We start from the raw sequence: 26,958 nt of genomic DNA, 5'->3' as shown, positions 1-26,958 counted from the left end.
CACATCAGCCCTTTATTGTTCCTTCCACTGTGGTAATGGAAACAGAGTCAATGTGGCACGGAGGGGGAGGAAGTGGTGGCCAGGGGCTGTGAGTCCTGGGCCTTGCATGGCTCCTCCATGGTTGGCATTTCTTTACTCAAACACTCTCTCTCATGCACACATACACATTACTGTGCACAACCTGTCTTTCTCTCCCACTCTGGATTTGACACACACACGCTCCTTCTACGAAGGAGTTCGGCAAGCCGCATTGTAGTGAAAACACACACCGCCCCTGTATCCCCTCAAATGGTAGGAAATCCTGGACATGTCTAGCACATTTAGAAAAATACTTGAGGTTTGGAGAAATTGGTATCACCTCATCTCAGAGTAACGTGATGCTGTTTAAATTTAAGAAATGAAGGGGGGCCCATATGGAAGCCATCGCAGACCACGGCATGCACGTACAAATCAAAAGAACTTCAGGCTGGCTGCTAATGAGGGTGACTGTGACGTTTTTATGTTGTTATCCTACTGTGTGGCTTGGGCAATGGCTGTAGGTTGGGAGGTAATATCCACACACACATACAGGAGGGTCGGGCGGTATTGTTACAGCCTAAACACATTTTTATGGTCTTTTAGACTTTGAATTATAGTATCGGCTCTACACATGGCAGGTAGGGTTTAAAGGTTGGTAAGCAAGGGGGATTTATTTACCTTAAGCTGCCAAACTGACAGAGAGCGACTGGCGCCCTGTTAACAGTCAAACACCAGTACATCTCCAAAAAGTAAACAATAATATAAGTTAGGCTTTAACTTCCATGCAGGACACTCATGGTGAAATTGAAACAGAACAATACTATTTCCTTTAATGCTCCAGTGTGTCTTTTACATTTTTTAATTGATCTAAATTTGAACACAAAGCTGTTAGATGCTGTGGTATTAATTGAGTCAGTGCTGCCTCTGGTTGCTGTTACTGGTTGTGTGTGTGTGTGTGTGTGTGTGTGTGTGTGTGTGTGTGTGTGTGTGTGTGTGTGTGTGTGTGTGTGTGTGTGTGTGTGTGTGTGTGTGTGTGTGTGTGTGTGTGTGTGTGTGTGCGTGCGTGCGTGCGTGCGTGCGTGCGTGCGTGCGTGCGTGCGTGCGTGCGTGCGTGCGTGCGTGCGTGCGTGCGTGCGTGCGTGCGTGCGTGCGTGCGTGCGTGTGTGTGTGTGTGTGGTCTAGCATTACTATACTTGTGGGGACCTAAATCTGTTTATATAGTCACGTGTGGGGACTGGCTTCCCTTATGGGGACAAATTGGAGGTCCCCATGAGGGGAATCATTAATTTTAGGGTGGAGACTTGGTTAGGATTAGGGTAAGGGTTAGGGTTAGGGTTAGGGTTAGGCATGTGTTGGTTATGGTTAAGGTTAGGATAAGTCTCCAGGAAATGCATGTAAGTCAATGGAATGTCCCCCGAAGTGATGTATACAGTGTGTGTGTGTGTGTGTGTGTGTGTGGGGGTGTGTGTGTGTGCGCGCGCGCGTGCGTGCGTGCGTGCGTGCGTGCGTGCGTGCGTGTGTGTGTGTGTGTGTGTGTGTGTGTGTGTGTGTGTGTGTGTGTGTGTGTGTGACAGGTACAGTGCATGCATTTCTGTGTCTGTATATTTGTGCATCTGTGTGTGTGTACTTACGTGCTCCTGTGCTATCAGTCTTGGTCAGGTCCCTGCCTGGGTGTGTGAAGGTTTGTCTCCCTGTGTTGTTGCAGCCTGTGTAATCATGGTATTAATTATTAGCTGTTTGCTCTCCATCATCCACCTCCCCTGGGGCGGGCACTGCGCCTGGCCTGCCAAGGGCTGACTCTGGGTGTCTCATCCACTATAAATCTGCACGGTTAACATCACAATCATCCTAACAGCAGTGTAAGCACAAATGATTCTACATGTCCTATATTGCAGGGTTAACAATTTAAATTGATTGGGTTGTAAAAAATGTTGTCCGTTACCTTCAAACTTCAAAGTAGTTTTCCCTGTGTTGTTTTTTGCAGGTACTTGTTTATATATTTGTTCTGTGTCTCTAACCACAATTGTAGCCTGAAATCATGTAGTTCGGCCAATAAATAAACAACGTGTCCCCATGGGCTTAGCCGAAGTGGTGTGAGAAAAGATGTCTCACTTTATCCTGCTTAATGTCCTTAGGCCAGGCTGTGAATTAGTATCAACTCTATCTGATCTCATATGTGTCCTTTTCATGCACTGCCACCGGCATATCCCCATCACTCATATAACACACACACACACACACACACACACACACACACACACACACACACACACACACTTATGCACTTTGTCTTAAAGAAAGTCACATCTGGCAGTGATTGGTGTGTGTGTGTGTGTGTGTGTGTGTGTGTGTGTGTGTGTGTGTGTGTGTGTGTGTGTGTGTGTGTGTGTGTGTGTGTGTGTGTGTGTGTGTGTGTGTGTGTGTGTGTGTGTGTGTGTGTGTGTGTGTGTGTGTGTGTGTGTGTGTGTGTGTGTGTGTGTGTGTGTGTGTGTGTGTGTGAGTCACCAGGAGAACGAGGGCTTTCACCCCTGCTAGTCTTAAAGGACAGCTCACATCATTATTGAGCACCAGGACTTAACCCTTCTTCACATGCTGACTGGTGACTTCTGAAAGCAATGTAGTCTTCAGTTTAAAGTCATCATTTACTTTAAACGGTTTAAAATTGCTTTTATATTAACAAAATATATGAAAATGTGTACTATTACAAGTAATCCAAAACATTTAAAGTCATTTACTGGATTGTAAGCAATTTAGAAAATCTTAAGATTAAACCCTATTATCCATCATTCATCTTGGACAATTTTCCTAGATGCCTTTCAGCGGTTACCACAGCTGCTGTCATGTTTCCCATTTCTTTCAAATTCAATGATAGTCATAAAGACCAGAAAATGTCATTTAAGCAAAACACATCTTACGTCAATTTACTGAATGGAAACATAAATGATTGGTATACAGCCAGTTGCTATAGATTCAAAGCACGGTTTATTTTTTTCATCTTTAGAATCAGGAAAATAAAGCATTTGTACGGAGTCTGCTGCATTAATTACCAATATTCCCCTGTGGTTCCCAACCACTTTGAAGAATCCTTCACAATAGACTAAGAGACTTAACCATTTACAAACTGAGAGGGGGGGGAAATATCTGTGATTGGATCACAATGCCACATGTTGGCTGATTGTAAGCTCAAGAATTGTATCGTAAAAGCAAAAAGCGCCTCTTGGGAATCCTGTCAGAAAAATCCCTCTGAGGAAATGCTGCCAACTAGTCTCCACGATGACTGGTGAAAAGAGATTTCTTTCAAATCTATTTTCTATTCTTTTTTTGCTTCAACACAGAGAGATGTTCTAATCCTATGTTCATTGTTAGGGTTGTGTGGGACTGGCCGAGGGAAATAGCTTTTTGATGGCAATGGAGGGGAAAGGGAGCTTTGCCAAAGAGGGCTTCAGAAGTTAATGGGCCGATTTCTATGCTGACAGTAAAATCTTGGCTGGAGCCATCAGGAGCTTCCGAGGCGTTATCTACTTCAGCGGTTTTGAAGATTATCTTTAAAGGGAAAACAGAAAATGACAATGTCAAGAACAAGAGAGATGTGTAAAAGCAAAGGTTTAATCAAGATTTACACTAGATGGAATTATCACCCAGCTAAAGCTGATTTACGTGAGGAAGCATAACAGTTTAGAGAAATTCTTCTTCTTATTCTATCCCAGATAACAGCTATAGCCTTGAGATCGCCTCAAAAGCAAACAGCATCAGTTGTGGATTCACATTTTGATATCGCACCAAGGGTTGCAATGGAGTTTCTAGTGCCTGCGGGTAATGTTTGATCCGATGGATGAGATGTTGCCTGTGGTAATGTTGCCCCTGCAGAACAAAGAACCAAGAAGAAAATGAGAGCCATTTTCTCAGTGAATGCTCTTACGTTCAGGTGCTTACAAACACTGATCTTTATTTCGGCAAGGGAAGACAGAAACAGGAGCTTCTTAAGTCTTAAAAATAAACATGCTATGCCGGAGTTCTGCCAAGTATTTGTGAACACAAGACAGCTGTGGGTACTTTAACTTTCAAAGCTCTTAGGAGTGAAGAAGATCCAACTGGGCAGCTGTATGGCACAAACATTGGAATGGTAACCTGAAGCCTTTAGGACAGACAGGTGACCTTCATGTTTCCTTCTGCATAACAATGAGTCATTAAGAAATTCCCATTTCCTCACCCTTGCACACTTTACCTTGCAGCAACAGTACAGTAAAGAAAGAAGGCTGAACACAGAGTTATCAGACTGCTGTGGTAAGATGTTTGTCTCTTGTAAACTGACACACAATTAATCACAATAAGTTGCAGCAAACTATAAGTTAGACGATGACAGGCAGGGGTTCAGGAGTGGCAAGGAGAATGAGGTTACCTCAGAAATGGATGCTAAGAATAGTGGGCGTTTGCTGTTGTTTGTCCATGTATGTGTGTAACCTTTTTTTATGTGGATATGTTTGTGTGTGTCTGAGCTTATCCTCCCTCCAAGGTTTGCCAGAATCGGCTTCAGAGCAGAAACCCGGCCAATAAGCCACGAGCCATCAGCAGCCAGGTCAGATTAGGTGTCTGTCGTTGGCCTGTGTGCTGATAACACCACAATGAGTGGCACTTCCCTACCACCACTTCACCTCGGCCGTCCCACACTTGTCAGTCCTCCACTGGTCAGATAGGCTCTGTCAGTTAAATAAGAGATAACGGGAAAGTCAGGAGGAGGGAGGGGGGTGTTCTCTGTTAGTTTAGCACCCCAGTCGAAGGGTTTTTGTTACTGATGAGGGTCACAGAAGGAATGAACAGCCTAAAGACAAAGGGGCATGGGGAAGGGGAAAGTTGACTGGCACATTAGCGGGTGTCTCCCTATCACTCTGTTTTATCTGAAGAGACAAGGGATCTCTTGGATTGATGGGATGACCATGGGAACGAAGAGAGAGAAGAGGGGACACAACTGTCGAGATCAATTTGACTTCACCTTCTCTGTGCACATCTGCCTCTCTCTACCAGTGTATCCCTTACTCTATGGCTGTTTATCTATCTCATGCACACCAATTTAAATTTATATTTTCTCTATGATTAATGTTTTTTTTGCTTCCTTATTAAAAACTTAAATTAGGGTTTATCTCTCAATCTTGCTCATTTGAGCTTTTCATGGTATTCACCTGGCAACCCAATTAGTAGTTCATAAGAGGCTCATCACCTTTTCACACATATCACTGATGATTAGCCTTGTGGGATAACCTCGACAGAATAGTCTCCTGGATAGATTTAGTTAGTCTGTCAACAGGAATCAGTTCACGCAGGATGAGACCCATGTCAAACATTACCTCTCTATTTCAGAACAGAGGCACATCTGCCAAATACTGTTATTGAACTGGCACTACAAGAGCGTAACCCAGCCCTAACATAAATAGTAAAGGTGTATGGTTGAGAAATATTAATGTCATATTCAATCAATCATTATTAACCAAGGGGAACATCCTGTTTGAGGTGTAGCAGCATTAGCCATTTTTAGCTTTGGAAATGTCTGGATATCCCGCTTCTAAAATGTGTGTAACAATGAGCCTCCTCTCTGCCTGTCAAAACATTTTGCCTTTTGTCCTGAGGAACCTGTTCATTTCAGTAAGCTTCTTCTAAATAATGTTGCCACAGACTTATTGGAAAAGGCTATGTCTCCACCTATAGGGGCAAACACAGCACTACAATTCACAACATTTTCTTCATCTACCAAATGTATTCAAGAATCAACGCAATAGTTGAGTACAATAAGAAAAACATATTCATTGAAATTAAGTTTACTCAGGAAAAACGTTGTTTAAAAATGTACTTATAGTTATGCACTGTACTTTTTTCTGAAAATGATATCATCAAACAAGCTATTTACAGTTTTTTTTACATTGGACACAATGTGTGCAATTCGTTATCTGAGACCAGCTAACACCTGCTGGCTCTTACAGTTATAATTATAAAAAAATGGAAATAGTATTTTTCAATTGCTTTATAAAGTAATTAGCATCTAATGTAAATTACGTATTTAGGGTTTATTATGTGCAATGTTGAATAATTGTAGAATTCCTGCTGAAGGTTTAAAGGAATTATTCTTTGTTGCGATTTAAATTCGGAGAGGTCTTGGCCCATTAACATGACAACATATTAGAGATGCTATAAATACAAATTGGAAAGGTTGTGGACACTCAGAAACATCTGACAAAAATTATAATATCGGTTACAGTTTTTTGTTTGGTTGTTCAAACATGTGAATATGAAGAATCAAACAGGAGGCACACATTTTAAAACCGAGTTTGTTGATGCTGTATATTTGTAAGTTTGGAGTAAATACAAAGTACATACACACCATCAAACAGGCATACAACATACAAGCAAAGTATAGAAAAGAGAAGATCTTTGATGCTTTTTATACATTCTTATATACAGTGTAGATTATTAAGATATTACAGGAGATTAAAATAGAAATAATTTTCTCTTATCATCCGTGTGTCGAGTGAATGCTTTCATTTTTTTAAATCTATGAAAAATTAAGACGAGACGGGATAACACAATTTGTTGACGGACATCACCATATGAACAAAACACTGATGTCAACACGGTGCCTTTTTTCCTCTGCTTTCTATCTGTTCTGGTAATTAAAATATTCTGTGAGACAGTAACAAAACAGTGCTACAAAATAACTCAGGAATGTGATTATAAGATGATGTCTGATACATGTATCTTGATTATATATACAAGTCAAGAGCAGTACAATTATTTTTTTAGAAATGTAACACACAAAGCAAAATGTGAGCAGAATGGAATGCTTGTTAAATGTTTGGATAAAAAAAACGACGATACACTATGAAAACTCTTTGTGTTTGTCACAAGAAAAGCATGTTTCTGATCCTTTGTCATCGTGATCTCATCCCTCCCACCAACATTCCTCCTCTATCTCAAAAGGAAATAAGTTATTTTGGTCCATGAAAAGGTATCCGCTATTTCATCCAAGAAAATAAGGCTGGGTAATTTCTGCATACTTGTGAGTATATTTTGTTTTGCTCAGAAAACATCAAAATAGAGAGTCACACGTTTCTTTATGCTTTCTACAAAACAGAGAGTCACATTGTTCTTTATCCTTCCAACAAAACAGAGAGTACAAAGTTTGAGTGGGAGGATTAAGGTAAAACATGAACAAATGTAAGGGGAGATGGTTTCCCTGAGTTTGAGTATGTGTGTTTCTCTGCCTGCTTATATGGTCTCTACATAGTTGGCAGGGAATAAGCCTTGGCGTCCATCTTTGCTCCAGCCCCTCCACCAAGCTTTGTCCACCGTCTCCACGTCTTTTATGATGTCACCGGGTTCAAAGGAGATCTCAGATTCGTCCTCTGTGGGAACCGTAAGATAACATGGTGAAGACCCACTAATCACAGTGTAATTACTATAAGTGGAGGCACTTTATTTGCACATGTGTGGCGATTATCCTGTAAATGGCAGCTTACCTGCTTGGTAGTCATACAACGCTCGGACACACATTTGTCGCTCGGCTGAAACCTGAAGTGAAGAGGAAGATGGAATCAGAAAAAGCTGTAATCATGTTTACGGCATGTCTTGATTAACTAACAAGGCAAACTAAATGAATAACATGGAAATATTGGTATTTATTAACTTTAATTTTAAAGATTAAGGCTTGTCATATTTGATATGTTTAAACAAAACTACTGAATTCCTATTAAAAAAGTTATTCACTATCCCATTGCAGTTCATTTAAAATCCCACAAACGCTGGTGCTTTAAATACCAACTAGTAGTAAATTGTCCCAAACACATGTACGATGTACTTCTGTTCGCTGAAAACTACAGTATTAAGTAATTAAAAAACATAAATGAACCTTTTCAAAGTAAAAATATGTTTGTCACTTATTTGTAAATATCTAAATCTTATTTAGGAAAGTATTGAGGGACAGACTTTTGTTTTTCTCATAGGACATTTTTGAAAATAAGAGAAATATGATCAATGATGACCTTTGGACTTAGAAGTCAATATTCAACTATACATTTTTCTAATAGCAAATGTCCATTAAAAATAAATGTTGAGTTTCGGACTAACAATGTACAAGTACAAAGCGTTTGTAGATACAGTACCTCTTGTCCATTTTCAGAGATGATCTGGTCCTCTTCCTCAATGACGTCGTCCTCCTCTGCAGTGCCATGGAGATCGTAGCTCCCAGTCAGCTCTGGTGAGCTGAGCTCTGTGTCAGAGGGACTCAGAGACCGCCCTGAGGAACACCAGAGGAAAAAGCATTGACAAAGATCCATCAGCACAGGTAATTCATGTATTTAGTTATCGCTAAATACTGTAACCCTACATTGTATAATATTGTTTGAACATTTGATTTGCCAAACCTATTCCATTTTGTCCCTTTGTGCCCTCGCCATTTGTGATCCCATTGGTTGACAGGACCACAGTCTCGTGGTTGTTTACTTCACAAATTGATTCGCCATCTGAAATAATGGTTGTAATCTTTGGTCATTGTGCACTTTATACAAATGTCATTTCAACTTATGGAAAGCTGCAGGTACATCATTTAAATGTAAATGCTGTCTGACAGTGTGTCACAAATGGTAATACCGTCAAAATAACAGGATATGTGAAGAAGAAAAAAGGGCTACCTATAGCTGTTGATTCTTCCTCTTTCTTTGAAAGCACAGCCATGTCAGAGGGATCCTGGCCGTCTTCTGATTGGTCATTCTCCTCTTCATCTTCCTTTGCCTCCTCTTCCTCCTGCAGCTTTTCCACTGGATGGTCCACTGTAAGCTCAGCTTCCTGTTTTAATTCCTCCTTCTCTTCTTTGTTGTCCTCTTCTACTTCTTTTTCTTCGTCTTCTTCCTCCTTCTTTTCTTCTACCTCTTCCTCGTGATCCTCAGTCTCGTCTGGTTCTGCGATGATAGTGCAAGACTGTTGTTGTGTTTCAGCCTTTTCTTCCTCGTGATCCTCCTCTTCCTCTTCCTCTTCCTCGTCCTCCTCCACCAGTACAGCCTGTACTTTGTAGGCAATGTCTGAGACCAGCTCAGTGTGCCCATGAGTGGATGTGTTGAGGTCTGTTGATTGGAAAGTGATATCGGAATTTAATAAGGTTGTAAATTGTTTTAAAAGACAAAAAAAAAGGCAGTGTATGAACTGAAACACTATGACTATAAGGAATACAAAAGACTGGTTCTCTGGGTGCACATTACAGATAAGATTTGCTAGAATTAAAGTGTATATATATATGTGTGTGATTATTCTAGAAATATTTAATTGTGACTGGAAAAATATGCTAAGCCTTCTGTATAACAGGCCACTGATTTAAAGCTGCGGGCTGCTTTGCACAGAGTAGGAGGAATACATTTATTTCAAAAGTGTTTAAGTCACTTAAGCCTTTAATAAAATAATGTTACCATATTACTTCTAAATGTCAGCTGATTAATGTATTTGGCAAGGCACTAAGCAGAGTGATTTTCTCTTCTTCAGCAGCACGAAACTTTTGTTTTTGCAATGAGAGAAAATAATAATTACCTAATAAATGGAATATCATTATATTATCAGATCCCAATATAATTGTTTGTGTCCCATCTCGGCCTACCTGTGATTCTCTCTGGAACAGGAGCAGGCTCGAAGCAGAAAGCTGAGTCCTCGGGCTGGTTTGGGGTGTTTGGGGGGGAGGAAGGGAGGGCGTCTGCATGGGAGTGGGAGGGTTTGTTTCTAACCAAACAGGAGGACAATGAAGCCAAGAGATCAGGGGAAGCAGGAGGTGCAGAGGGTTCTGTGGGTGACGGAGGTCTGGGCTCAACAACAGCCTGAATTTGGTTTTTACTTTGTGGAACGATGGGCAGGGCTGAGACCGGAGGGGCCGGGCGAAGGGGTGATGTAGGCGGTGACATGGGGGCTCTGGGCCTTAGTGAAGAGGTGACGGGGCGGAAATTAGGGCTTATAGGGGGAGAGGTGGCACGATAGATGGGGGAGGTAGCAGCCCGAGAGAATGGGGAGACCAGGGGTGAGCTGTAAGGGGAGGAAGACGTGCAGTCCTCTGCTTTAGTGAAGATGAAGGCTGTGTCTGTCAGGCTGCGCTGGTATCGTCTGAAGGGTTTGCCTGGAGAGAGAGAAAACAGTTTGTCTGGGCTGATCTTTGTGATTTAATAAGCTCGTCCGGACCTTGAACAGTTTCAGCATTTCTCTCCTTTTAAGCTCACACAGTGAACGTACCAGAGCGGGAGGATCCAGGGCTGGTGGGACTCTGTGATGATGATGATGATGAGAGCTGCCTGAAGAACTCCCTGGGGTTCATGGAGCGCTGGGACACTAATTCTGCTGCCTCCTGCAGGTCAAAAAACATACAGAATAAGAATTAAATTGACATTTTTAAACAGACTTGGCCAGTTTTTAAGAAGGTTTCAACAACAAACTGCATTCTAAAAGACAGGTCAGGTCTTTGACAGAGTACAAAATAAATTAGATTCACTTACTGCTGCTTTTTCTATGGACTCACTCCTTCTCAGGCGAGCCCTCATGTCATCAAAATGCTCCCTCTGCTGATGCTCCTGTCAGTGCACAAACACAGCAATCATTCTCTTCATTTTAAACTATTTGATAAAGTAGATGACAACACCTGAGATTAGTGTAACTTGAATGTTTCAAAATGTAGTCCTGAATTAATGATCTGAAAAGGCGGCGTGTGGCGCAGTGGATAGAGCCTTGGGGTTTGGATCAGGTTCAAACCCCACTGCAGTCAGCATGTCGTTGTGTCCCTGGGCTAGACACTTCACCTCAAATTGCTCCTGTGGGGGTTGCCCACAGTATTGAGTATGTAAGTCGCTTTGGATAAAAGCGTCTAACAAGTAACATGCAATGTAATGAATATGCATAGCAACCATTCAGTGCGTGCGACAAGGAATCAGTGACAAGTTAATTAGCTAAATGATAATGTTCTTATCAACTATGCATCTATTAAATGTCTCATTACGAACTGAACGATCAGCAGCGGGTCCACATTCCCCTGTACATTTTAATAACTCCACTGTTTGCTTATATAGCAGTTTATATGATGATGAAGGGGGTCATGAATTAAAGGTTCAGTTATAATATCCTCAGAAACAATTATAGTTTTGGAATCAAACGTCTCAAGGATAAAGGTCAATCCAGTTCTTACACAGCGGTCAATGACTTCAGGCATATCTGACCAAACTGGAAAACCACAAGGCAGAAAAGCAGGTGTCCATTTTGCCACTACCCAAAGCCATTTGATTGACCATTTTCAATCATTTTACAAGCCAAAGCTAGACGATCATTGAAAGGTTTAGCTAAACATCATTTCACTCACCCATTTTAATTTCTCCTTTTTGCCTAGCTCTTCTTCTTGCTCTGCCCGTTTTCTCCTGCGAGACAGGAAGACCAATAAAACAGCACCACTTGTTAGTGTTCCCGTAAATAATCATTGGTGCATTTACTGTGTAATTTAATTTACTTTGCTCCTTCAATTTACACAAAATAAAGCCACTATAGGACAGTATTGAAAGCCGTTGCTCTCACCTTTGCTCCTCAATCATCTGTAGCTTCTCATTCATCCTCTTGTCTCTCTCTTCTGCATCCGTCCTCTCTTTTAAAACTCTTTCTCTTTCAATGCGGCGTCTCTCCTCTGCTGCTCGTCGCTTATCATCGTCTTTCCTCTCTTCCTCTTCACGCTTGCAAAAAACAATGGGAAACAATGAAAGAGTAAACGGCAGGGTAGCTACATTTAAGCCTCTAAAATGTGGCCAAACAGATGGATACTTTAGCATACCTCTGCACGGGCCCAGAAGGAGTCTCTGTTTATACGTCTCATCTCCATGGCAGCATTAGTTTTTCTGTAGTTTGTACCCTTTATGAAATACGAAGGAATAGTGAATGCAGAGCCACACATTCTTAAAATGTCAAAATATGAACAGCTTTTTTTTTAATGATTATTATTTTCACGAGCATGGTTAAACAACATACTAATAGCAAAAGTAAAACACTGAAGTCACTAAGGAGGTAAGTTTCTGTCTTGAATGATGTCATAATGTGTCTATGAAAGTCTTTGTCTCCATCTGATGGGCAGACGTGGTATTGCAGTAGAGTAGACTCACCACTAAGTCCTCTTTGTCAGCGGACCTGGAGCTCCTTCTCGCCCACTGGGTGGGAGCATTGGCCTGGACCTTGTTGAGCTCAGCTTGTATATTCTCCTCCGTCACATCCTCCACTTTCTCTGCACTAATGAACACATGAGCTTCCTGAAACACGAAGAGAAAGAGACGGCACATAGATTTAGACATATGTGAATTTATTCCACCGTTACATTCTGTAGACACAATAAATCCATACACAAGTACACATAGTCCCTCTGGTGGTTTTCTCTTGGTCTTACTTGGAGTTATGCAAACTCAGAGCCAAACAGTTGTGCAACTGCTTCAGTTTTAAGGATTGTGAGAGTGAAAATACTCCCTGGCTTTAGAATGAGCATAGGAATGCATTGGTTTGGATGGTTATTGATGGCAGTAGGGGGAAAATAGGGCGTAATATGGGGAAAGTAAGAACACAAGGGTGTGAAAGCTTGTACTTTTGCAAAAAGTAGAGAAAGACAGGGTCTTAGTTAACATGCAATAGTTGCTCAATACTTGGAAATCAAGCTTAAGGGAGATTAAGAGACATAAAAACACTATCAACAGATCATATTAAAAAACCACAGAACAATAACACAGTGTTCTACTGATGCTATTTCTATGGGATGGATAGGTGTTAGACATAAGCTGAACTCATTCATGTATGTGGGCAGCACCTCAGAATGATTTCCTTTCATAGTAAGTCCAGGCTTTTCTGATGGAGAGCCAGGTCTGTCTGCCTCCAACAGGAAACCACGGCTTTATCTGAGTGGCACCGCTGACACTGACACTGAACAGAGCATTCAATGTGCCCTATAATACATGTCAGCGCAGTGTATAATCCGTATCACTCCAGCTGTCACTGCCAACTGCACACACACCAAACAAGCAGTCCACAGTTCTGCCAGGGAGTCTTGGAAAATCATGGAAACAGACAGAGCCACAATCTACACAAAAAGCCCACAGTAGCAGAACAAGTTTACCCATTACACATGACACCAACCCTTTATCCTCATGAACTGTTTTTTATGAGGTACAGGAGGTACAAACACTGCCAGGGTTAGTGATGGTGTCACTATACTCATAGTTTATGAAAAAGCAGGACAAATAAGATATTTTCTTCCATGCTTCTACAATTCTGCACGCAAATGATCTCTAAATATGTACCTTACTTTTTAAAACTCTTGTGGAGTCATTTAACAGCACTGAGGCACTTTAGGACCTGGATTCCTTTTGTATTATTTAATTCAAGATGTAAATCACAAGTGTTAAAGTTTAAATAAAGTCCCTAAGATTGTCTCTCACAATTCCATAAATGTTCTTTTCCATCTGTTTCCACCCAATTACATGTGTTTTGCTGTAAATGCAAAGTATTCACACATGCCGATTGGCAAGATGTTTTACTGCCGCTTCAACAGTAAACTGCTTTATTCAGGAACGTGAGGCATAATCCCCCATATCTAAGGAAACATCTCTGCATAACGTCCAACGGCATGTTGACTTAGAATCAAGTATTTGTAGCATTATTAACCTTGGCGATGAAAATGACGATGGGAATAAGAATATAGGTTGCGAAATACAGGCTAAATATATAGTTGTGCTCAACTCTACACAAACTGTCCGCTGTGGAACGGCTTCACACAGACTGAATTATAATAAGTTTTATTATTGCACCAAGAATTCCTCATTAAAATGTTGTTCAATTGTGTATATCACTGTGTTGAATAAGTTTCTTTAAATATAAAAAAGATAATGTTAGGTGATTCATGGGCAGTTAGATTATTTATTGGTATATTTATGACATAATGTTCTACATTGGTAGTGACAGCTCCTCAGTTTAATTAAGACAGGAGGAGCAAAGAGGCCTATGTTGGTTGACATGAAAGTAAAGCCTCTGATCTCAAGTGTGTGTCGGGCGACAGGACAGACGAGAATGATGAAGTGCTTCAGGGTTTAGTGCCTCGACCTGTACAAGTTGCTTTGCTCCACGTTTATAGTAGCATTATTGTTCTTTGTTGAAATCCAAATCTCATGCTCCACAGAAAAAGACAGTTTTTCTGTCAGACCTTTTCGTGGACAAATATGGTTATGCTTCTTAAATGTTTGATTAATTAAAGCATGGATTTTTTATTAAATTAAAGAAAAATTATTCAGTTTCACTTGTTGCTTCATTTCCAATTGTACAACACTTTCTAATACTATATTAGATCATGTTATCCTCCAGTGTATCACTCACAGTATCAACATCTGATCTGACACACACACACACACCCTTCTGACTCACTTTATTCAGTTATTATTCTAGTGTTATCGGAGAACAATGAAATCAGCTGCACCCTATTCATATTAAAGTTGTCATAACTTAACGCCATCCAGGAGTACAGTATGTAATGTATCCAAATCTGCTGCTGCAGACTCGCCTTAAAAAAAGCCCCTCACTGCCAGCTGGGACATGCAGCACAGCAAGCCAGGAAGACAACGTGAACAAAATGAAAGAGGAAAAAGGCAAACAACAAAAACACACCAACTACTGTAAGTGCCAAGGGAAAATCTAACTAACTGCATCCAAGGCAATGAAAGCCAAGACTCCAAGAAAACAAGTTAATTGAGCCCCCAGTTATCATCACATCAGTCGATTTATGTATATGGGTTATCTCAGTAGTTCTGTTTCCCGTACATTGCAAGGTCAAGTATGAATTTAGCTGTGAGTCAGGATTGTTCGGCTGCGGCGTCTGTTTATTTTCTGTGGACAACATTTAAATACAACCTTGTAAAACCTGTAATATTAATATCTATCCAACGTCCCCTCCAACATCCCCTGAGAACATATAAAAACTGTTTCATTATATTTTAATTCACAAAAGAATTATGTAGAAGTGGCCTAAAAACAGGAAGCCTTTGAGTTTTCACAAAATGTATTTTGTAATGCCATGTCCTTGACTTGGCTGATAAAGTTTGGATTTCCTTTTGTCAAAATAAACCATTATTAAAAAGTGCCACATTCACAATTATTGTAAAAAAAAATACTTTGAATTAAAAATAAATGTATTAATTGATTGACTTTTTTTTAATTAACCAATAAACATTGCTTCTTAAGTTAAAATTGTCAAGATACAGATACATGGAGGCGGCGATTGAAGTAATTGATGCCTGTTATCTTTAAAACATGAGAAATCTGTGAGGTATCTACAATTACTGAATCTCTATACAGTGGGTCACTTATTGGTGTACTAATTGTTGCCATGTGGATGTGAAATCCTTTTGAAGATAAATATAAATTATTATCCAACTGCTGTGAGTAATATTTTTTCAGGAATTAATCACACGCCAATCCCAGATGAATTTACAGAGCGAGATATGACGCAGACAGCTGTGCTTTACACGCTTTCAACAATGCTTTCTTTACCGGCATATGAAGCACGTTAAAACGTTTTTTTCTCTTTACGAGCAATGAACTTGATGGGAAAGATGAGTCGAAAGGATTACTGTGCCTTAAAAATGTGTGAAAACGCCACGTTTGCTCGTAAAGTTGGAATGAACAGGAAACAGGATAGCACAGTTATGTCACTACAGTCTTGGCAAATGCAATCCATATGCTTGGCAGAGATGGCCATGGTGCAAGGTGATATAATATGTTGTCTATTAATATGAACCAGATATATAATACATCTAAGAAACGTTTCTTTCTTATTCTCAAAGTGTAAACTATTCAGAACAACAGTTTGGTCATGATTGAGTTGCACTTTTTTCTGTGTGTGTGTGTGTGTGTGTGTGTGTGTGTGTGTGTGTGTGTGTGTGTGTGTGTGAGTGTGAGTGTGAGTGTGAGTGTGAGTGTGTGTGTGTGTGTGTGTGTGTGTGTGTGTGTGTGTGTGTGTGTGTGTGTGTGTGTGTGTGTGTGTGTGTGTGTGTGTGTGTGTGTGTGTGTGTGTGTGTGTGTGTGTGTGGTGTGTGTGTGTGTGTGTGTGTGTGTGTGTGTGTGTGTGTGTGTGTGTGTGTGTGTGTGTGTGTGTGTGTGTGTGTGTGAAGGACACTGTGTGTTAGAATGTAACATTTAACAAAGGACCAGTGAAGAATGTAGGTAAGACATGGTTGAGAAGGACAAAAATGTAGGAAATAGTTTACTCTCACAAGTTCTTCCAGTTTGATAATTAGAAAATGAGTTCTTCAAAAAAAAATGTGGCTCTTTAATTCACATGTATTTTGAATATGTAATTTATTATCACAGTCATATGTTTCTAAATAATCCAAGACTATACATATGGCTATTACATTTACATTACATGTATATACACATGGGGACTGGCTTCCCTTATGGGGACAAATTGGAGGTCCCCATGAGGGGAATCATTAATTTTAGGGTGAAGACTTGGTTAGGTTTAAGATTAGGGTTAGGTTAAGGGTAAGGGTAAGGGTAAGGGTTAGGCATGTGTTGGTTATGGTTAAGGTTAGGATAAGTCTCCAGGAAATGCATGTACGTCAATGTAATGTCCCCTGAAGTGATGTATACATGGTATGTGTGTGTGTGTGTGTGTGTGTGTGTGTGTGTGTGTGTGTGTGTGTGTGTGTGTGTGTGTGTGTGTGTGTGTGTGTGTGTGTGTGTGTGTGTGTGTGTGTGTGTGTGTGGTGTGTGTGTGTGTGTGTGTGTGTGTGTGTGTGTGTGTGTGTGTGTGTGTGTGTGTGTGTGTGTGTGTGTGTGTGTGTGTGTGTGTGTGTGGCAAGGTTAGGGGGTCACAATTGTCCCACGATTCTCTGAAGGATAGACACATTTCTTTAATCTAAGTAATATTTACAATGTAATCATTTCTGTACACTTTTCTAATCCCAAATGACATGCACACAGGACCAACACACACACACACACACACACACACACACACACACACACACACACACACACACACACACACACACACACACACACACACACACACACACACACACACACACACACACACACACACACACACACACACACACACACAGAGGGGTTTCAGTCAGAGGCTCACATATCCCAGTCTTGACTTTCACCGTTTAACAAAAAAGGCACAAAAAACAACAAACATTCCACAGATGCTTCTGCAGTTGACTGGATGATGCCTTTATATGGAAACTAGTAAACCTAGGGGTCATTAGAACCTCTAGTTTGCTGTGACACTAAATACACACAGTTTGAGGAGCACACACTGACAGAAGTTGCAGTTAACATTGAGTTGGACAGAGTTGCTTATATACTATTCATAAAAAACACATGAACCTGAATCATAACAAATATAGATTAATTCGCTTTTTTTCTATTCCCTCTACTTCGTGTCACGGCTTGAGTTTGTGACGTGAATGCAGGTAGCACCGCAAACAATGGAGCTTTTAAGCCCAAATGTAGCTGTCTCTCCCTGATAGCAACATGGCATGGATAGACCAATCACATGACCAACACTGCAACAGAACAGGAAGTGGACTGAGGACAGGAAACTCTCTAAACAATACAAAGTAAACTCCCGTGAGTAAATATAGAGTTTGTGAGCACAAAGTCTAGAGTCCAGGGGGGGGGGAAGTTGGACAGAAATGTTTTTTGTTTAGCAGGAATTTCGGTTTTTGACAGGTATATTCTTTTCATGAACATGAGTACTTGAGTCTCACCCCTGACCGCAAATATCAAAGCTGCAATTCTGTCATCTTTAATGCACATTTAATGGGAAACTAAACAAATAGACAAACTTATGGATGAAGCCCACAAGGGTTAGTGATTTCTGATTTTGCACGTCATGATGTACTGCACCTTGAAAAAGTTTTTGATGGCTGGAATGTGGCTGGCACATTCTGTCCTTCGGAAGTCATCCACATTTTGACCGACCTGCAGACAAAGACAGGATGGGGACACTTACATTCATATCATACCTCTCTTGGAGTGGAATAAAATAACACTAGAACAATAGGATTCACATTGCTGTGGTAAAATCTCTGTTTCACCATTTTGATAATGAAAACATAGAAGCTCATTATTAGAATTAGAATTGGGAGGGATGAAACCCTCTTTTAATGGTCACACATGCAGAGCACACAGCACACACAGTGAAATGTGACCTCTGCATTTAACCCATCCTAGTACCAGGAGTCTAGTACTAGGAGCAGTGGGCAGCTATTGTATTAAGGAGTATAATTCAAAGCATCGGTATTGTTTTGAGTATTTACAAACAAATGGCCAATATAACAGCAGATTGGTGTCATTGTAAACCCTTTCAGCATTATTTTACTGGACTTATTTTCATATATATATATATATATCAGGGTTTCCCACACATAGACTATACTTGGGCGGGCCGCCCAGGTATATTAACGGCCGCCCAAGTATATTTCGCGACCCATTTAGGTTGTTTTTTTTATAATAATTTTTTAATATTTTTTTCTTTTATAATTTTTTTTTTATTCGTCCGTGACCACGACGCCATCTGCGATCGATTAACTTGTGGACAATGATCCCTCGCTCCCTTGCACTGATCTCGCCTCCTTCTGGCCTGTTAAGTGGCCTGCCTCACACAGGGTGACTGGCTGTCCACATGATGTGGCCTGCCGACGTGGCCACTGTCATACAGATCATAAATCAAAGCCCTTGATTGGTCTCTGTGTGTCATTCAAGCTCGGGATAAGCTCAGCTCAGGTGAGGTAAAGGACTCTCTGAGTGTTTAGATAGTTAACTTAGTCTAAGTTCTCAGTGGGTCTCAAACGGTGTGGTCACCAGTTATGTAAACACATATTAAGTTGAAAAAAGGTAAGATACACTTTTAAAACTTGTTTAGAGAAAACTAGTCTTTGCTGCTGCCTCAAAGAGGAGCAGGGAGGATAGGAGGGAGACAGGAGAGGCTGATTCAGGAGCACAGACACACTCACAACTATAAATGAACCAAAAATAAAGTAATAAACAAGTTTCAGTGTTTTTTTCATATTGGAAATGGTATGTTATTGGTTATGATGATTTTATGATTATTGAAATGTATACAGTTCTGTTTAATATAGGTGTTTCCATAGATCTAGTCTCTTTATTTCCCCCTCAAAATGCACCAGATTGATGCATTTAACTCCAAAATAAAAAATAAAATCTTACCGGGGGGGCATGCCCCTGGACCCCCATAGAGGATTTGAGGTCGACCCCCACTAAAAATCACATGGATAGGTTCCTAAATACATTTATAAATACATACCCATTTCCATATGTTCATGTGTGGGTAGTAGATTTAAACTATAGGGCTATCATTATGGGCCCTGCCATCGCGTGAAGGGTCTGCTAACAAGCGACCAACCCCCCCCCCCCCGCTACCACCACTACCGCTATTTCAGATATGTGGGAAACAGATCTGTGGGAAACACTGGCAGTTATTGGACCAGCACCAGAGGTGTTCCCATACACACAGGCGTTGGAGCTGTTCTTCATGAAATCCCAGAAGGATGAAGTGCTCTGACAAACAGTGCCATCTTTGCGCAAAATGATTATACAGGACTGAAAAGTCAATAAATAAACATGTTGTTAACACTTTTTTTTTTTTTTTTTCAGGCACCCCCCCCCTGCCCGCTGCCACCTCCCGCCCAAGTATATTTCAGATCTGTGGGAAACACTGTATATATATATATAAATATATATATATATATATTATTAACAAATCAAGGTTACAGACCTGCAAAAAATGTAATTCAATAGATTCATTTCAGTGCAGTACACTGATAAATACAAATATTAGACATGCCCTGCGATTCATAAAGATTTGTATGTAATACAATTAAGTTATAATACATCCTACCACATGTCTGATGCCAAATAAGCCCATGTCAAAACAAAACTATAGAATGTGAATAAGTCAAGAAGCTTAGGATTTTCCACAGAGCATTTAACAGATTAATGAGCCCATAGAGTTGTCAATATGTGACTACTTAAGATGTTAAACCCATTGTCTTGCAACTGCTAAATGTCATTGCTGAATCTTTATGAATGCAAGTCTGTGAGCACCTCGTTGTACCTGTGTTTTCATAGGTTTATGTGTCTTCCTGTAATTTGTGCTGCTGTGTGTTTCTTTAACGTGATAAGCTTGTGCTTACAAGTGCTAAGCCCCAGGAGCCAGCCTGCCACTCACCCAGTTGATCATAGCAATCCGGGGGCCTCCTGTCTCCACACTTCCCACTTTGCACAGTCCGTATTGAGGCTTGGAGATGTGAAATTTGCCGGCCAGTTCTGCCACACCACCCGCTGTTAGAAATTAGGGAACAAATGCAATGACATGATCCATTTTTGCTCAACAGTTGTAAGAATGTTCTCTTAACACAAGAGGTGAGGTGTATTCCTTTTAGGCTTACAGTCAACATCCTGTCAGTGTCATTCTTTGCCTAGCTTAGAAATACAAAGTTAGCATTACAATCACGCCACTTATTACAATCCATCTTACCTCCTGAGTCAGCCAGCTTGAGCTTGTTGGTGACTCCATCATATGCGAATATTGCCCTGAGGACACACAGAGAAACACACAGGTCAGCTACTGTGCAATAGGAGTGACATAGACATGACAGTAGTAATGTCAACAAAACACAGGTTGAACAAAACGACTGCTTGATTTGTGTGCCTAAAACTTCCATATCCGAGCTTGAGTATGTAGAGAGCTGCGTACGCCATGTGTTCAGTATTTTATTGTTCACAGAGGACACACAGACCTGCACAGCCAGATGTTTTACCGCACACATGTTGTCTTAGCCATAAAACACTTCTCTACATTGCACCAACCAATATGAATTCTCTTCAGCTGTGATACATGCATACTTGTTTCCCCATTCCCAGAGGCCTTTACAGTGCATGCGTAAAACAGGAAGGTCAACACAATGACCTTCATTCAGTGTTTGACTCAGATGGATGGCTCCTGACTGTGAAACAAACATATTTTGCGGGTGAAAACCTGTTCTACCGCACCCTGCAGTCAGTCAAACTGCAGGTCACCGTGGCAACTCAACAACTCATGATGTGTTACCATGAGATCAGTGAGATATAACTCTACTGCTGAACAAACTAAGCGCAGTGTTATTTTAAGATGTTCGCTTTGTTGCAGAATCTCCAAGGTCTCATAATCAACCAAAGAAAAACAAACCAAGAGATAAATAGGATTTTTACTTTGGGGCGTGTAAGGCCAAGCGTCTCCCTGCATGTTATCAAAACCAACAGTTCAGAGTCCAAAACAAACCCACGTGCTGTTTGACATGACTCTAACATCATCCTGAATTATCTCTGTGTGTGTGTGTGTGTGTGTGTGTGTGTGTGTGTGTGTGTGTGTGTGTGTGTGTGTGTGTGTGTGTGTGTGTGTGTGTGTGTGTGTGTGTGTGTGTGTGTGTGTGTGTGTGTGTGTGTGTGTGTGTGTGTGTGTGTGTGTGTGTGTGTGTGTGTGTGTGTGTGTGTGTGTGTGTGTGTGTGTGTGTGTGTGTGTGTGTGTGTGTGTGTGTGTGTGTGTGTGTGTGTGTGTGTGTGTAACTTTACGAGGTTACATGCAGAGAGAAGAATTGTGTGCGTGTGTGTGTTTGGCTGCGTGTCTCCGTAAATGTCTCTCTGCAGGACTCCTTGGGTGTGTCAATAACATCTGGAGCGGGGTGGAAAGAGTGTAAGGCCATGAGCAGCTATTACAGTGGGCCAAAGGTGACTGGTCTGTGTTTATGGATGTGTGTCTGAAGCAGGAAGTGAATGAGACACAGTGAGAATGACACACAAATAGAAAAAAAAGTTTGGGCCTACTCTCACAAAGATCTACATTAAAAATAATAGCAGTTTGGCAAAGAGGCTGACAAGAGGCCAGCTAACTCAGTTAGCATCTCTGAATCACAATCAATTTTTCCTGACACAACAAGTCTCTGTCTGTCCAAAGAACAAAGAGCAACAAATATCAATTGGTATGTGTGTGAGTGTGCTGAGGACACAATAACTATATTGTGCGCCCAATTGAGCCATCTGCAAGCTGACCCTGCACGTGTGAGCGGGCAACTTAAAAATGCAATCTCATTTATTTATTTTTCAGTTAATGCGAACAGGCGTTTCCTTAAAATTCCTTATAACACCAAGCAAAACCAAGTATTTTTAAATAAGATTTCGTCATAATATGAGCAAGTAATGGAAACCTTCTGAAGCGCTCCCAGGCATTATATGAGCTTTGTGTCGCCCGGATCATTCACATATCTCCTTACAGATTAGTCTAGCCACAGTAACTATATAAACAACACTCTCTATTCCCTCATTAGTCCTACCGGCATCCAGAGCTCAGACACCAATCCACAATTACCAATCCTTGGTCCTCAAGACATTCCTAAAGGTCACCATTTACGAGCAGTCAAGGTCAAAGGTCACTATGCCTCTGAAGGAGTCTTAATTGCATGCACAAATTCTCCACCCACCTGGAACAGGCTTGCACATGAGGTACACTGTGCTGAGGGAGACTCTTTGTTCTGCCAGAGCTTTCACTGGGATGGATTTGCAAATATCCTATTTTCAGGCATTTTTATCCACAGGACTTTACTTAATCCCTGTCTTGGACATTACCAAGGTGATACAAAAGCAATGATTTTTACAAAAGCAACACAAAATAGAAAGTTAAGAAAAAATTGAAAATATATATATTTCTTAAATGTATTATTATTAGAGTAAGGACCTGATCACCTCCTACAATTCCTGCCTTTGACATTGTTAAATCTTCTCTTTTCTATCCACAGGAAGGACACGTATCACTGAAATAAAGTAAATAAAGTGTAATGATGCCATCAAGAAACACTACTTTTTCAGTTTTCAGAGTTCTTGATATTATAATTTTTTTTTAATGTTCTTCTACTATGTTGCCACTGATCGATATTAAAGATATGCCAGCAATGTGGTATAGTGAGCACAGAGGGACAGTTCTCACTTCACAAGACGGTAAGTGTTCAGGTTCACATCACAAGTGTATACTATACCCTGCTGAAGTGTCCTTGAGCAAGACAATGAATCCAGAAACAGTTTTACGGTCCCTCTTGTGTAAGGCAAGGCAAGTCATTAAAAAGCAAAGGTAATAAAATAAACTTTAAAAGAAAAAATACATGAATAAAAGTTACAGTGCAGTTTAATATATGAATAGCTCAATTAAAGCTGTGTAGCTACAAGTCCCACCCAAGTTAGCCAACTGCATGCCCTTCTCTCTTTCTCTCCATTTGATTAGCGTTGTAATGACGAAGCAGCCATACTAAAGACTTTCATAACCAACAGAGCAGATAAACCCCCTTTCCTTCACACATGTAGCATTCTTGAGAGCTACACTGACTGATGAGAAAAACAGACTCCAGCCCACACCAAACCCAGCCAAATATGACCTCAGCTCTGAGAGAGGGAGGGAGGGATGGGGGAGAAAGAGATGAGAAGAGAAAAAACAACGGTGGCAAAATCTGAAACAACTTGCTTTAAAGTAACTATCAAATATGTGCATAATTAGTGCAGCCTGCCACTCAGATATTAAAACAAATAAACAGCCAACAGACATGTGAGAGTATACACAAAGGGACACATACATACACACTGTCATGCACACACACACAAAGTATACTCTATGCCAGTAACAATAGGGATTGTTTGTTTTGGACTACTTGAGCCTCTGAAATACCACCAAACATGCTCCGCTCTACCATTTCAAGATGGACATAACAGAAGCAGATGGTGAGCTGTGACTGAAAAAGGACTTGTTTTCACTTAACTAGGCATTCCACTACACCAGGCTAAACTAAGAACCATCAAAGTGTAGTATTATGTGGAAAATACTTGAACACAACGTACACACTTTTCTTGTATTGCCATTTCTAAAGAGACTTTTTAAGAGATTTTTCATTCCTTGTGTTCTTATTCAATTGTGTGTTCATGCTTTCTTTTAATCGTGCATTGTTATACAATAAGAACAAAGTAAACCTATAAAACCGTATCTTGAGTCCCACAACCATATATTTCTCATATTCTTTTGTTCACCATTCCGACACTCTTCATATATTCTGTTGATATCTCACCATCATTACTTCGCGGAATTCATTATTCTGACCCTCGTCTCCTACAACACATATTTCTTCCCCTCCTACTTGAAATCCTGTGGCACAACACACCTCTTTCACAAACCAGAGCAATATCTCATCTTCATCTTTTCTCCCTCGACTCCACACTTATACCCTCTGTGTCTCTGACAGGAAGATCTTGTGGGCTCACAGGTCATTGATTCATTCCATGTTTGCCAGCGGGGGAGATATGAGAGATTTGTGGTTATGCACGCTGTTGCGATAAGATAAACTGTGCATGAAGAGAAAGATATGAGAAAATAGATGAGAGGCTGGGAGCTCCCACCAGAATTCACTGCCCAGATTACACCCTCGATCAGATTATTATTTTGCTCCTTTTTCCCCCTGCTCTTCAACATATTGCACACACATCCCCCAGTGGTCCCTCCAACTTGTGTAAGGCGTTTGTCAAGACCTGGGATTTTGACAATGCAGTCTTTTCAATGCTTACTTCATGCTCTAACTTCTTTCAGATATTCATAACATCTACCTTTCCACAAGCCTCCTTCTGTTCATTTCATTTTACATCATATGTTTTTGTTCCCCTCCCCAATCGCCCCCCAACTTCTTACTCCTGGCTTGAAGCTGACCTGGGCTCCCAGTGCTATTCTTAGTCTCTCCGTCTACCTCTCTGGCTGTGTTGGAGGGGGGGGTAACTCAGAGACGTCCCCTGAGCACACAGCGCTCATTTCCTCTCGCCAAACATGGGCAAAAAAAGTCCAGCCAGACTTCTTTCCTGAAAAAGTCATTCTTTCTCTCCCCTGTCCGGCATGTTACTCATATAGTTTGCATGCAACGACCCCAGTGGTGCACGCATTCCTCCGTCCGTCTGGACTGCAGAGACATGTGGAGGTTTATGGGTAAGGGTTCTGAAATGTGAGCAATAGCGAGGAAGTGACGGAATGAGAGAGTTTTACAGCATTAAAGCAGAATAAGCTGGGAATAGGAAGAAAAGAGAGAATGCCATTGCCACTACATGTGTCTGGCTTGTACAGTGTGGTACAGTGTGTGCTAAGGTGATGCATCACGGCAAACATCGGGGCTGAAAAACGTGGCATGGTAAACCACAGGCACGTTCGAAATTGTAATGTGGTGACAGATGTTGCTAGGGAGCATAAACAAAAAGGAAGAATAAAGACATTTTCATAAAGATTGACATTGTTGTGGTTTTCAAACCCTTACACAAAGACTTGTCTAACATTTTCCACATTCCCCTATACTTAAAACTGCAGTGACCCCGATACGCTTTACCCTCTCAGTCCTTCATTAAGTGATGAAGTGTGGATGTCAAAATATAAAAGATTGCTGCTGATGAATGCTGTTTATGTGAAAACCTCTCAGTGCTTAGAAAGAGTGCCAGAGAAAAAAAGGATAAAGAAGTCATGTGACACTGTCTCTTGAAAAGCTACGAACGAAATGTTCACAAACAACACTGGAAGAAAAAGGAATAGTCTTGGTTCTCATTCTCATGGCTAGATGCAGAGGGTTCAGTCAGGTGCCCTGCAGAGGGTGGGCTGGACGCACTGTAATCCCCACAGACCGAGCAACAGGGCCCCTTAATACGAGCTGGAGAAGGAGGGGATTGAAACACGGCACCAAGTCTCCTAAACTTTAAGGACAACTTCAAATGTCATTTCTCTATTTTCCAAAACTAAATGCGGTAACACTTTATATTAAGGTACACAAATTCACCATCAACTAGTTGTTCATTAACATGCATATTAGCAGTATATTGGCTCTTTATTAGTCATTATATCACACTTATTAATGCCTTGTTCTACTTGACCATATCCTACAAGTAATAAGCCATTAGTTGAGAGTTTTTCCTCAATATCCCTCTAATTATGGCCTATTACTTGCAGAATATGGTCATGTAGAACAAGGCATTAATAAGTGTGATATAATGACCAATAAAGAGCCAATATACTGCTAATATGTATGTTAATTAACAACTAGTTGATGGTGAATTGGTGTAACTAATATAAAGTGTTACTCTAAATGCATATTGGTTCTTCATTAAATGGAGAAACAAAATGTATATTCAAATGTTTTGCTTATGGGTGAACTGCTGATAAAGTCATAGAGCAGACAGAAGTCAAAACAATACTTGAGGTTTGAGGATACTGGCAATGATTTGGGGGGTGGAGTCACAGATGATCAAGCCAAATATCCTTAAGCAGAGCATGATTTATAAGGTAAAGTGTAATATCCCTTTGCTGCCATTTCAACTGAAGACATTGCCTAACATTTCCCTCTCCTGCTGAGATTGCAATCAAGCAATGCCCCATGAGAAGGGGTGTGTATATGAAACTGACTAGTTGTGCAAGACAAATAATCAGAAGTATAATTTCATACTTTCAAACTCCAGTCCACCATATAATGTCCTGTCTAATTCACGTGTATTATTTTTGTCAGAACAGTAGAGCTGGCTCAGGGAGAGGCTTTATGTAAACCTCTGGCAGAGGCTCTACATTTGGGTTATGATGTGATGGTGGTGCCCAGCACAGAAACCTCCATCCCATAATCAATGGGTGCCAAGTCCCAATCAACCGCATTTATGCTGGTCAAGCTGTAAGGATATCCTATACCGGGAACACTCACACACAGATTTCTTTCAGTCAACATTTGGTTTAATAATTTATACCAATGGTTCTGTGGATGAAAGGCTTATATTCTCTGAGAATAAACACTCAGGACGCTTTCATTT

At 40.7% G+C, this 26,958-nt stretch overlaps 1 protein-coding gene across 1 annotated transcript in view; it reads right to left on the bottom strand.

Moving 5' to 3' along the window:
• Positions 1-6,321: 6,321 nt before the first annotated feature.
• Positions 6,322-26,958, bottom strand: part of LOC117452514 (drebrin) — a 30,934-nt gene continuing 10,297 nt past the window's right edge. The window contains exons 2-16 of the mRNA XM_034091203.2: positions 20,606-20,661; positions 20,297-20,409; positions 17,953-18,027; positions 12,165-12,308; positions 11,840-11,917; positions 11,590-11,741; positions 11,381-11,435; positions 10,527-10,601; positions 10,267-10,378; positions 9,647-10,153; positions 8,694-9,122; positions 8,427-8,525; positions 8,166-8,299; positions 7,524-7,575; positions 6,322-7,409 (exon numbers count right to left, since the gene is read on the bottom strand). Coding sequence (XP_033947094.1) covers positions 7,273-7,409; positions 7,524-7,575; positions 8,166-8,299; positions 8,427-8,525; positions 8,694-9,122; positions 9,647-10,153; positions 10,267-10,378; positions 10,527-10,601; positions 11,381-11,435; positions 11,590-11,741; positions 11,840-11,917; positions 12,165-12,308; positions 17,953-18,027; positions 20,297-20,409; positions 20,606-20,661 — 2,218 coding nt within the window. The 3' untranslated portion in view covers positions 6,322-7,272. The remainder of the gene's footprint in view (positions 7,410-7,523; positions 7,576-8,165; positions 8,300-8,426; positions 8,526-8,693; positions 9,123-9,646; positions 10,154-10,266; positions 10,379-10,526; positions 10,602-11,380; positions 11,436-11,589; positions 11,742-11,839; positions 11,918-12,164; positions 12,309-17,952; positions 18,028-20,296; positions 20,410-20,605; positions 20,662-26,958) is intronic.

Source organism: Pseudochaenichthys georgianus, chromosome 9 (genome assembly GCF_902827115.2).
Source record: "Pseudochaenichthys georgianus chromosome 9, fPseGeo1.2, whole genome shotgun sequence".
Lineage (NCBI taxonomy): Eukaryota > Metazoa > Chordata > Actinopteri > Perciformes > Channichthyidae > Pseudochaenichthys > Pseudochaenichthys georgianus.
Note: the sequence above shows the minus strand (reverse complement) of the source record. Positions and strands in the feature narration are given on the sequence as shown.